The sequence below is a fragment of the Labrus bergylta genome, chromosome 16 (assembly GCF_963930695.1).
Source record: "Labrus bergylta chromosome 16, fLabBer1.1, whole genome shotgun sequence".
NCBI classification, from domain to species: Eukaryota; Metazoa; Chordata; class Actinopteri; order Labriformes; family Labridae; genus Labrus; species Labrus bergylta.
The window spans coordinates 15,023,516-15,037,335 of NC_089210.1; the positions used below are offsets into that span (position 1 = coordinate 15,023,516).

Genomic DNA, 13,820 nt, shown 5'->3' on the forward strand with positions numbered 1-13,820 from the left:
AAACCTTATTTACCATCATTACCCTCATTAACCCTCATTAAACCTTATTTACCATCATTACCCTCATTAAGCCTCATTTACCATCATTACCCCATTAACCCTCATTAAACCTCATTTACCATCATTACCCTCATTAACACTCATTAAACCTTATTTACCATCATTACCCTCATTAACCCTCATCAAACCTTATTTACCATCATTACCCTCATTAAACCTCATCAAACCTTATTTACCATCATTATCCTCATTAACACTCATTAAACCTTATTTACCATCATTATCCTCATTAACACTCATTAAACCTTATTTACCATCATTACCCTCATTAACCCTCATCTACTATCATTACCCTCATTAACACTCATTTAACCTCATTTACCATCATTACCCTCATCAAATCTTAACTACACTCATTAACCCTCATTGGCCCTCAACAAGCTCATTTGCACTCATTAAACCTCCTTAAACCTCTTAGTGTTCTGTGGACCTGGAGTAGGCCTATGCTTGTTTCCCTTTGGAGGTCATGTGGGGGTTACTCATGAGTATAGGGTCCAGGGGCTGTTGCTGTAAACCAATCCAGTCCCTGTATTAACAAGTTAGAAGCTGTGTCTGCATCCTTGGCACAAAGTCAGACACGTTCCCTGTGCGTGTTGGGCTGTCCCTTGTCTTCGATTCTGTTTGTGATGCTCATGGACAGGATCTCAGCTGGGCAGCTGGTGTGAGGAGGGGCTTGGGTTTGGGTAGCTCAGTATTTCATCTCTGCTTTTGCAGATGATGTTGTTCTGTATGCTTCTTCAGGCTGTGACCTCCAGCAGGCATATAGGCAGTTTGCAGCCAAGTGTGAAGTGGTCGGGATGGTTGGCACCTCCAAGTCCGAGGCCATGGTACTCTGCAGGAAAACAGTTGATTGCTCCCTTAAGGTGGGGATTGAGTCCTTACCCTGAAGTGAAGGAGTTTAAGTATCACAAGGGCTTGTTCACGAGTCATGGTATAATGGATCACGAAATTGACTGGCTGATAGAACGTTATTGCCCATTATTGTGAACGCTGTGCCGGACCTTTGTGATGAAGAGGGAGCTGAGCAGGATAGCAGTAGATCTTTATTCCATCCCTCACCTGTGGTTATGAGCTGTGGGTAGTGACTGAAAGATTAAGATAGAAGCGGTTTAAATTAGTTTCCTCCTGAGGATGTCTGAGCCAATTTTTAGAGAGAGGAGGAGGAGCCAGTTGAGGTGGTTTGGGCATCTGATCAGGATGCCTCCTGGTTGCCACCCTCTGGAGGTCTTCTGGTCTTCATCAAAATAGGAGGAGACCCTTCGATAGACCCAGAGCTCACTGGAGGGATTATCTATCCCTTTTGTCTGGGAATGCACTGAGACCCCAAGGAGGAGCTGGAAAACGTTGCTCGGATAAGCGTAGTTGTTGTTAATTTACTGCTCTGTGTGCCTTTGAATTGCCCCCCGGGGACAAATAAAGTTTTTTGAATTGAATTGAATTAAATTGAATTGTAGGATAATGGATGGATGAATGGATAAACCTCATTAAACCTAATTACATCATTATAACTTTTAAATATTTTTAAATGTAACCAAAAGTTAAACATGTTCAACTGTATTTTGTTTTGTTTTCCACCAAAAAGTCAGTTTTAACTCCAGGTCCTCCAGGACTCATGTGTACCCTAGATTGACTATATTGTGAAGTATTCTGGACAAAATGTAGAGCGATCGCTTTATGAATAAATGAACACATCAATCAATAAATTAATGAATTAATGAAAAGATGAGGCTGAAAAAGGAATTCATTTGTCTTAAGTGCAGCTGTGGTTCAGTGGTTGAGTTGGTTGTCTCTATACCGGAAGGTCAGGCATTCAATCCACAGCTCATGCAGCTCCTTGTCCGATGTGTCCTTCGGCAACAAACATAAACAAGTTGCTTCCTCCGCTTTAGAGGCGGCATATAAATAGATGAATTGATAATGATGTACTCTTTACACAGCGGCCTCTACCATCAGTGTGTGAATGTGTATGAATGGATGAGTTAATACTGATGTACTCTTTACACAGCGGCCTCTACCATCAGTGTGTGAATGTGTATGAATGGATGAGTTAATACTGATGGACTCTTTACACAGCGGCCTCTACCATCAGTGTGTGAATGTGTATGAATGGATGAGTTAATACTGATGTACTCTTTACACAGCGGCCTCTACCATCAGCGTGTGAATGTGTATGAATGGATGAGTTAATACTGATGGACTCTTTACCCAGCAGCCTCTACCTAGAAAGGAACTAGACAAGGTCAAGGTGTGTGTGTGTGTGTGTGTGTGGTGTTAGTGTGTGTCTGTTGAAGGGGATTAATCTTGTTTTCGTCTGCTCTTTTTCTCGTCTCCTCCTCTCTTTCCCTCTCACCTACTCCTCTCCTCCTCCCTATCCCTTTCTCTCCTCTCTGTTTGTCCTGCTCTGATCACTTGACCTCTTTTTTTGTTAATACAAACTGTTTTGGTCATTTTTATGATATTTATGGCCTGAGGTCTGACTAACGAAGAAGTAATAACTCAGAAACAAACTGATTTATTAGTGTATCCAAGAACAGAAATGTTTGAAGTCTCACTTTTAAATACATGTTTTAGAAATATGAACTGTGGATCAGAAAACTCACCGTCGGTCAGATATGCAGCCTCCAGAGGAACGGAGTGAGTCTGAGACACACAACAGAGAAGAATACACCATTATTATATTAACACAGTGTGTGTGTGATGTGACATTTAAGAAGTCTGTCAACAAAGAGCTTTTAAAGCACACACACACACACACACACACACACACACACCCACCATGTCCCAGGCTGCAGGGTCGTGTTTGAACAGCGAGTGTGTGAGCTCCACGGAGACTCTCTTCCTGTAATCTGAACTTTTATCTTCTGAGATCCTGAACAGCACAGCGGCGGCGTACGTGGCTGGTGGCAAGATCACATCAATTATAAACAAACTTGTACACACTAAAGGTCGTAACACACAACATGTCATAACACACAAAGTTTGGCCACTTGTCCAGTTTGAGTGGGTAAGTGTCATGAGTTCTCATTGGTTGCTGAGCACTAGGGTTAAACCATTTCTGTATTCTACGGGTTACCTTCCACTATTTGGAGTTATGGACTAGGATCCTCTCATTTCTTAGTCTCTATTTTCATTTTCATGTAGCCTATAAAAATACTATATTTAGATAGAAGCTTACATTCATTACATTTTTTTTAACAATTGTAATTTAATGTAGGGCTATAACCAGCAGTGGGCGTACTAGTTATTATACACTTGATACTTTATTTTATAAGGAATACATTATATATATTTATATATATATATATATATATATAATAGTAAGAATTTTCAATACATAAAAATCAGTGGTCACAAGTTTTCATACAATAAAAGATCAATATGTGTCAAACAGACAGTACAGGTGTTGTCAGGTAACATGATCAAATATTCAGTCCAAGAATAAAATCAATTATGACAATCAATCAAATCAAAGGTATCGGTAAAGGTACAGGGAAATGAAGCTGTTCTCATCAGAAAGAGATATTATATTATATATTATTATACTAACCCGAACCCATTGCTGCAAACAATTGCAAACGAGACGCAGGTTGCAGCACAGTAAGTATTTACAGCCGTAATACAGTCGTAAATCATGTTACAGGTCGGTATCAGTATAATAAATAGTTCTCGGAATCAGATAATTAATAAAGTCTATAGTCAAACATGTTAAAGGTAGGAGTGAGTATAATAAACATATCAAGTGCTGGTAGTTGAGTTTTTATAATCCAGGTCAGGTGAGTAATAGAACTTTAGAGTCAAGCAATTAATTTACAATAAAAATCATTCATGTCTAGTAACTAATCAGTAAGTGACTATAAATAGTAAATATTAATAACATCAGGATTAAGAGTATAATCTAATATGATATTCATGTATGCTCTCTGCTGGTCATAACCTTAAATAATAATAAAATAGCTTGTTGTTTTCAAAATAAAAATGTATGAATTACGATGGTATATTTCCTAAACCACCATTGAGTGAGAACCATTGCTGTAACTTTGGCCCACACAACTGTTCATGTTTTTAATGATATAAACCGTAAGTTTAATAAAGGTGTCCATTAATGTGTTGCTTTACCAAAAGGGCAGCAGTGGAGCAAAAAGGGGAAATTTAATCTTGATGAAAATTGTGTAAGTCATACAACTGCAATCTAAATATTTGATTTTAAAAGGCTCCGTTTTGATCCTTAGTCCAAAACTCCAAATAGTGGAAGGTGGAGCACAGAAATGGTTTAACCCTAGTGCTCAGCACCTAATGAGAACTCATGACACTTACCCGCTCAAACTGGACAAGTGGCCAAACTGTTCAAAAACTTGACTTTTAACACGTAAGCAACACGTTAACAACACATAAATAACATGTGTTAATAACATGTTAAAAACAATTTAATAACGTGTTGTTAATGTGCTGTTAACACGTTAATAACACGTTAATAACATGTGTTAACATTTAAAAATACATTGAATCATAAACAAGTCTCAACTGGAGGACTTGTCATAATATCCAACAGCAGGTGGCGCTCTTCCTCCAGTTTGGTGTATTCAAAGTTTTCATTGTATTTTGTAACATTTTGTTTAATTATTATAATAATTATATAATAAATAAATACATCAAATATTGTCCAAAGTGTTGCTCTGAGTTGAGATAAACAACGTACCAATTCCTTCGTTGTTGGAGTGCAGCAGCTCCATGAGCGGAGCCGACGCCCCCTCAGCGTCGATCAGCTCTGCAGACTGTTTATCGAGAGCGAGCTCGCACAGCACGCCGGCCGACACACGCTTCACATTTTCTACATACGAGTACAACAACTGTAAAGACACACAACAACACAGGTTACAGGTTACTGGTTTTACTGGTTATACTGGTATACTCTACAGGTTAGAGGTTACTGGTTTTACTGGTTTACTCTACAGGTTAGAGGTTAGAGGTTACTGGTTTTACTGGTTTACTCTACAGGTTAGAGGTTACTGGTTCTACTGGTTTACTCTACAGGTTACTGGTTACAGGTTACTGGTTGACTCTACAAGTTACTGGTTACAAGTTAGTGGTTGAGTCTACAGGTTACTGGTTACAGGTTGACTCTACAGGTTAGAGGTTGGAGGTTACTGGTTGAGTCTACAGGTTACTGGTTACAGGTTACTGGTTGACTCTACAGGTTAGAGGTTACTGGTTGACAGTACATGTTAGAGGTTGGAGGTTACTGGTTGAGTCTACAGGTTACTGGTTACAGGTTACTGGTTGACTCTACAGGTTAGAGGTTACTGGTTGACAGTACATGTTACTGGTTGACTCTACAGTTTAGTGGTTACAGGTTACTGGTTGAATGTACAGGTTCCTGGTTAACCGTACTGTCACAGTTGTGTTCCTCTTCTCATCTGGCTTCACTTAGTCACTCAGTATTTATCCACTCAGGTTACTGGTTACAGGTTACTGGTTGACTCTACAAGTTACTGGTTACAAGTTACTGGTTGAGTCTACAGGTTACTGGTTACAGGTTGACTCTACAGGTTAGAGGTTAGAGGTTACTGGTTGAGTCTACAGGTTACTGGTTACAGGTTACTGGTTGACTCTACAGGTTAGAGGTTAGAGGTTACTGGTTGACAGTACAGGTTACTGGTTGACTCTACAGTTTAGTGGTTACAGGTTACTGGTTGAATGTACAGGTTAGAGGTTAGAGGTTACTGGTTGACAGTACAGGTTACTGGTTGACTCTACAGTTTAGTGGTTACAGGTTACTGGTTGAATGTACAGGTTACTGGTTAACAGTACTGTCACAGTTGTGTTCCTCTTCTCACCTGGCTTCACTTAGTCACTCAGTATTTATCCACTCACCCTGCCTCTGCTTCACTAGGGCATGCCTCTCAGCTGCCTGCATTGTTGTTATCACGGAAATCACCTCAACTTTCTGTCCCTGACTATGAGTTTGTCCTCTGCAACCCTGATTTCTGTCTGCCTCTCTCCTTGGCTGCTTGAGATTTTCCTGCAACAACACCTCAGTGTGCGTTTTCCTTTATTACTTGCATGTTTATCCCAGAGATTGTCTGTGTGGTTACACCCTAACCCAAAGCATTGATTGACCATCGATCTACGTACCACCCACACCTGTGGTCATGACCTAACCCTAACAAGATTGTGGATAGAAGCAGCCTTAAAGATAGAGTGAAGAGCTCAGACATTAGAGGGAGCCGCTACTCCATCGGACCAAAAGGAGTAGGTCCGGACATCTGATTAGAATCCTCCTTGTAGCCTCCCTTTGGAGATTTGTTAAACTGGGAGGAGACCCTAAGGTAGACCCAGAGCTCACTTGAAATTATGGCAAGGGAGAAAGACATCTGGGTCGACTAGCTAAGCCTGCTGCGGCCCCAGTAGGAGGAACAAAATGGATGGATGAACTAATGAGCTATATTATTTACATTTTAGGGTGCATTTAGTCTTTATGTATATATTGGTTGTTTTATTGTACTTTGCATGTGTGTCGTAGTACCTGAACAAACAGAGGAATGGTCTGCATGCTGGAGATCTCGCCTCTGTTTATCGGATCTCTTGCCAGAATATGAAGAGCTCCCGTACAACCTTCGACGATCTCCTCCATACGAACCCCATCCTACAGACAGACAGAGAGACAACCGACCATCAAAACACCTGACAGGTGTATCTAGTCATTTAACAGCACACACTGCTTTATTTATGGTTTTTTTTTTATTATTTGAATATTTGGTATATCTGTACCTGTAAAGTTAATAATTGTTGCTCAACTTATCATTTTCTTCTATGAACACACACACTTTCCTCTGTTTATTTGGTGTATATGGGTGAGTTATGGGTTATTTTATTAGCTTTTTTATTTTTACATTCTTAAATTATTCCTATTGCTGTATTGTGTTTAAGAGCAACGGTAACAACCAAATGTTCCCCTGGGATTAATAAAGTATTTCTGATTCTGATATAATTATTACTTTTAGTCATGCTGCATCATTGATTACTGTTGTTATTGTTTTGAATTGTGTTGATGCTTTGGCAATATTGTTCATTTAACATTAGTGCCAATAAAGCTTTATAAATTGAAATTGACAGGCAGAGAGAGAGAGAGAGAGAGAGAGTTAGAGAGATGAGTGAAGAAAGAGACAGATAGATACAGAGTGATGAGGACAGACAGATAACAATGATTAAATAAGGGAGCTATTTAATATTAGAATATTTTAGAACTGAGGAAGAAACAAGTGTCTGTGTCTGTGTGTGTGTCTGTCTGTCTGTGTGTGTTTAGAATATAGAATAGAGTTACTTTATTGATCCCAAACTGGGAAATTGTGGCGTTACAGCAGCATGTTATCCAACACACAGTATGAGTAAAAAACACAATGTTAGGAAATCTAAACATAATATAATATTAAATACAAAGTAAATAAGTACTAAAAATATCAAAACTAAGAATGTGAACAACCAGGATTTAACTAAGCATTACTTGTCTTAAATAGGAAGATTCAATTTGGAAGATTAAATGTAAATGTGCAAAAACAGAGTCGTAAATAGTTGTCAATTAAATATGAAAGATTAAATGTAAATGTGCAAAAATAGAGTTGTAAATGGACAGTATTGACATAAGTTAAAGTGCATGAGTGTAGACATATTATAAGCAGAAACTATACAATATAACGGCGAGTAGACAGCCAAACGAAGTGAACATGAGTGCAGGGATAATTTGTAAATTTAACATGTGCATAACAGATTACAGTATGGAGAGACAGATATTATCATGATGACAGTTCTCTGCTCGCAAGAGGTGAGCTGTTGTACAGAGTTATGGCCTTCGGTAAGAAAGATTTCTTGTATCTGTCCTTGTGACAGCGGAGTTGTATCAGTCTGTTGGAGAAGCTGCTCCGCTGTTTGTCCAGTAGGCTGTGCAGAGGGTGCTCAGGATTATCCATAATGGATAACAGTTTGTTAAGAGTCCTCCTCTCTGTCACCACTACAAAAGAGTCCAGCTTGCAGCCTATTACAGAGCAGGCCTTCTTTTTTTTTTTTTTTATCATCTTTTTATTTGGGATGGGTATACAACGATCAACAAACTGTACACAGAATGTCAGTATATCCCTTCCCTCCACCAACATGAACACATACATACATGCATGTCTGCATACATGCATACACAGAAAAACAAAGCAAAAACAAGAAAAACAATCCTAACAGTAATACTAATAATACTCTTCATAATAATAGTAAAAATAATAATATGAGACAAAAACAAAAATAATAATAATAATAATTAGATATCATAACATCATAGCATCATTGCATTATCATTGTTGACAACCTTTAGAAAATTCCTCCAAGCAACAGATCAATGGAAGCCAAAAGTCCTGAAAAATATAGCCACGGTTACATTTTTCCAAAGTTAGTTTCTCTAACGGTAAGAATTGTGACAGTTGATCCAAAAACAACTTAAAGGTTGGCGAAGATTCATTTTTCCAAAAAAGTAATATACATCTCTTGGAAAAATATGTTATAATTATTAATATTCTGCATTTTTTTCTATCTAACTGAAAATCTGGGGAGTCATTTAATAAATACAGACAAGGGTTTAAATCAAATTCCATTTCCAAAACAGATTTAGTTAAGGAATGAATAGACTTCCAAAAGTCCTTCAGCACATGGCATTGCCAAAACATGTGCAAAAATGTTCCATCTTTATTTTTACATCGCGGACACTTCGGTGAGTTATCTTCTGAGATGCATCTTTATTGGGGTGAGATAGAATTTATGAATGAACTTTAAATTAGCTTCCTTGATTTTGTTACTTGTATATGGGAGAGCAGGCCTTCTTAATGAGTTTGTCCAGTCTCTTAGTGTCACCAGCTCCAATGCTGCTCCCCCAGCAGACCACAGCAGAGAACAGTGCACTGGCCACAGCAGACTGATAGAAGATCTCCAACATTTTGCTACACACGTTGAAGGATCTCAGCTTCCTCAGAAAGTAGAGTCGGCTCATCCCCTTCTTGTACACAGCCTGAGTGTTGGCCTTCCAGTTCTATGTTGACACCTGTCACCTGACACAGGTCCTTGTACTCCTCCACCACAGACACTTCCTCTCCCAGGATGCACAGCGGTGGTGGCTCTGTCCTCTTCCTTCTGAAGTCGATCACAATCTCCCTGGTCTTATCTAAGTTCAAAATGATTTCTTCCTGTCCACTCCACAAAGTTATCCACCAGCTCTCTGTACTCCCCCTCTTGCCCATCCCTTATACGCCCCACCACCGCAGAGTCATCAGAAAACTTCTGCAAGTGGCATGACCTGGAGTTGTACTGAAAGTCAGAGGTGTACAAGGTGAAAAGGAAAGGAGACAGCACAGTCCCCTGTGGAGCTCCTGTATTACTCTCCACCATTCCAGACTGAGCACTGCCAAGTCGGACAAACTTTTGTCTGTCTGTCAGGTAGTCAGTAATCCAGGAGATGATGGACGAGTCCACACCCATCAACTGCAGCTTCTCTTCCAGCAGTTGTGGCTGGATGGTGTTGAATGCACTGGAGAAATCCAAAAAGGTGATTCTCACAGTGCAGCTGTTTCCCTCCAGATGTGAGTGAGCACCCTGCAGCAGGTAGATGATGGCATTGTCCACTCCCAGGTGTGGCTGGTAGGCAAATTGTAGAGGGTCAAGGGATGGTTTCACCTGCGGCCTGAGGTGGGTCGAGACAAGCCTCTCCAACACTTTCATCACATGAGATGTGAAAGCCACTGGTCAATAGTCCTTGAGATAAGATGGTGTCGTCTTTTTTGGGACCGGGACTAAGCAGGACGTTTTCCACAGCACCGGTATCCTCTCCTGGCTCAGACTCAGGTTGAAGAGATGTTGCAGAATCTCAGACAACAAAATACAAAGGGAGGCTGGAAGGTGTGAAGGACAGGGGTGTTGTTTGAGGTGGGAGAGGCAGATGAAGGCTGTGAACTAAACCGGTTGAAGAACAGGTTTAGCTCATTCGCCTTCTCCAGGCTGCCAGAATGTTGTCTTTCTCTCCCCTTGAAACCAGTAATTTCCCTCATTCCAGTCCACACATCCCTCAAGTTGTTCTGATGGAGTTTGGCCTCCAGCTTTCTCCTGTATGAGTCCTTGCACTCCCTCAGCTTTTCCTTCAGATCGTGCTGTATCCTTGTCAGATCCTCCCTGTTTCCAGACCTGAAGGCTTGTTTCTTTTTGTTGAGAAGGGCTTTCAGGTCACTTGTGATCCAGGGTTTGTTGTTAGGAAAACAGCGTACAGTCCAGGCCAGTAAAGCAGTGTTTTCACAGAATTGAATGTATTCTGGGATGTAGTCAGTCATGCTGTTAATGTCCTCTCCATGTGGCTCGCAGAGTACATCCCAGTCTGTGGACTCAAAGCAGTCCTGCAGTGCCTCATTGCTCTCCTGTGTCCACCTCCTAACAGTCCTTGTTGTCACAGGCTGCCTTTGGACCAGGGGGATATACTCTGGTGTCAGTAGGACCAGGTTGTGGTCTGATCTGCCCAGGGGGGGGAAGGGCAGTGGTACTGTATGCTTCCTTAACGTTAGCATACAGAAGGTCCAGTGTTTTATTTTCTCTAGTTGGACAGTTAACATATTGATGAAAAGTGGGTAGTGTTTTGTCCCCAGTAATGGCTACAAAAGCATTTTGTGGGATGTAAACAGCTATAACAAGGGCGCACGTGAATTCCCTGGGCAAGTAATATGGGCACATTCCAACAGCTAATAGTTCAATGTCCGGGCTGCAAAGATGTTCCTTCACACTAACATGGCCAGGATTACACCATCTCTCACTCACATAGAGTGCAATCCCTCCACCTTTGTTCTTACCGCTCTTAATAATGTCCCTGTCAGCCCGAAAAGTCCTAAAGCCGGGTACCACCACGCTGTGGTCTGGGATGTCTGAGTGCAGCCATGTCTCCGTGAAGCACATAGTACTGCACTGGTGGTATTCCCACTGGTGCCGGACAAGCGCGTCGAAGCGTCTTATTGCCCAAAGACCTAACGTTCCCCATAATCACCGCTGGTACAGAAGGCTTGTGTTTTCTCTTCTTAGCCCCGGTGTCGCCTCCTCAGCTCCTCCGGAATTACAGGCGTTGCTCCGGGCAGTAGCACCTTGGAGAGCGCCATCAGCTCATTGCGTGTGTAAACAATGCCCTCACTCAGCCGTGTGCTGCTCTCCGTTACAAAGAATGTCCAAAGTAACAGAAAAACAGCGCAAAAAGTTCCAAGAGTAAGTAGAGAAAGTAGCCATTTCCACACAATTGGTTAAACTAATACTCAAAAAACAAATAATAACTAATCAAAAAATACGATATAACAACACGGACAACGGGAACTGCTGCAACTGGCGGCCACACACACACACACAGCACCAGAAGCGCTGTGTGTGTGTGTGTGTGTTTGTGTGTGTGTGTTTGTCTGTCTGTCTGTGTGTGTGTGTGTCTGTGTCTGTCTGTGTGTGTGTGTGTGTGTGTGTGTGTGTGTGTGTGTCTTTGTGTGTGTCTGTGTCTGTCTGTGTGTGTGTGTGTGTGTGTGTGTGTGTGTGTGTGTGTGTGTGTGTGTGTGTGTGTGTGTGTGTGTGTGTGAGAATCACACCTGGTATGTTTGCTGAGCAGAGGAGGCGTGTCTCTGTGTGTCCTGATGAGCTTTAAGCAGCAGGTTGACCAATCGCGGGATAGCTCCGGCCTCCCTCAGTGGTGACTGATTGGCTGGACAAAGTGCAAGGTTCCTGATCAGACCAACTGTAGCCTGAGGGGGTCAAAGGTCAAACAGATGTGTGATCATTTTATACAAACTCATTATATTCACAGTTTGTTTGACACACCTGTCAGGTGTTCTGAAGGAACCTCCCTCACCTTCACTACAGGCCAGTAGTGTGGTTGTGACAGCAGTTTGACAACAGCTGGGATACCGTAGTGAAGCCGCACTGCATTCTGGGCCAGCTCAGCATCCTGATGGCGGGAGGTCAGGTGACGTAGGGCGCATACTGCCGGTTCAGCAACGTCCTCTTTCTCTCCGGCACGTAGCACGGCATGAATCAAAGCCTCCACACCACCGAACTGAGTCACCAGAGTCTGATGATACCAAGTCACTTTAATCATCACTTGTCACTTTAACTTGTCATTCTCTTCAAATACTGTTTCAATTCTCAATTCCCCCCAGTCATTCATCATTCATTTTGTACTGTATATACCCCCTGTTTTTATTTTTATTTTTATTTATCTTATCTATTCTGTTTAATGTGTATTTGAGCTTTCTTGTCTGTGCTGCTGTAACGCCCGAATTTCCCCTCTGGGGATCAATAAAGTACTATCCTATCCTATCCTATCCTATCCTATGAGGAGAACATACCTACTGAGATCTGACATTTATTTATATTATACATATACAAACATTCATAAATTAATATACTGTAGAGATCTGACAGAAAACAGATAGTCAAGACTTTAACTTTTAGTGAATGAAGACACACTGTATGACAACAACACACACACAACACACACTATATGAAAACAACACACACTGTATGAGAACTACACACACTGTATGAGAAAAACACATACTATGAGAACAACACACACTGTGTGAAAACAACACACTTTATATCCAAACATCAAATTCATATCATTCAGGGAATCGCTCCTCCCATCACCTTGTTGCGTGAGTTGTTACACGTGAGGTTGGACAATATGCCGGTCGCACACGTCAACATGTTGACATCATCAGAGCCCAACTGGGTGACCAGGATCTGCAGCAGACCATCTAGACCCTCCTACAGAGAGAGACCAGTAAGAGACCAGTTAGAGACAAGCTAGAGACTGTTTAGAGCTCAATGAAAGACCAGTGAGAGACCAGTTACAGACTAGAAAGAGACCAGTTAGTGACCAGTTACAGACCAGTAAGTGACTAGCTAGAGACTAGCTAAAGACCAGTTAGAGACCAGTGAGAGAACAGTTACAGACTAGCTAAAGACCAGTTAGAGACCAGAGAGAGACTAGCTATAGACCAGTTAGAGACCAGAAAGGGACTAGCTGGAGAAAAGTATTTCTGGTTTCTCCTTGACGGAATAGGGTTTTTTTTTCTAAAGGTTTACATGAAGACAATTCCTTTAACCATTTAACAATATTTGGTGTATTTACATTTTTCCATGATAATGCTATCATCCGCTTTGCTTGAAACAAACACAAATCTAGAAAAATGTGCTTTTCCTTCCTGAATATATGTACTCAACCAGTCTAAAGAAATGATGTAAGGAAACATTTGGATGGATGTTTCAGTCCAATTTGGGGAAATGATCATTTTACTCCAGGTAAAGCTGGTAGTGGATTTAAGATCTGGCTAGATAAGGGGCTGCAGAAAATTCAGGATTTATATAGACTAAATGATGATAAGCTAAAATGTATTTTGTCACTTCAATTATCAATGGAGCCGACATTATTAATCTCAGGTGTTTATTCAAGAGAGCATTATATAAGGGAGGGATTGTTCTAAGGATTGGGGTTCCATCTCCTTCTTGTAAAGTAAAACATAATAGTTCTCAGTTGAGCTGCCCAATAGTAGTATACAGGATTAGGACACTGGAGCCCCCCTCTATCATAAGGTAAAAGCAGAGGCGACAGTCTTGATTTGGGCCGTCTGTTATTCCATAGAAAATGTTAGAACAGCTTTCTTAAATTCGAGAGAATGTTCGAGAACAAATAAAGCAATTTGGGGAGTATATTCATT

The 13,820-nt window shown here is 41.0% G+C and overlaps 1 protein-coding gene across 1 annotated transcript in view; it reads right to left on the minus strand.

The window, feature by feature from the left end:
- Positions 1-13,820, minus strand: part of LOC109995768 (junction plakoglobin) — a 35,254-nt gene that overhangs the window by 2,446 nt on the left and 18,988 nt on the right. Inside the window, exons 10-16 of the mRNA XM_020649604.2 lie at positions 12,748-12,867; positions 11,951-12,169; positions 11,691-11,843; positions 6,584-6,703; positions 4,757-4,907; positions 2,836-2,957; positions 2,661-2,700 (exon numbers count right to left, since the gene is read on the minus strand). Of these exons, the coding sequence (XP_020505260.1) occupies positions 2,661-2,700; positions 2,836-2,957; positions 4,757-4,907; positions 6,584-6,703; positions 11,691-11,843; positions 11,951-12,169; positions 12,748-12,867 (925 nt within the window). The remainder of the gene's footprint in view (positions 1-2,660; positions 2,701-2,835; positions 2,958-4,756; positions 4,908-6,583; positions 6,704-11,690; positions 11,844-11,950; positions 12,170-12,747; positions 12,868-13,820) is intronic.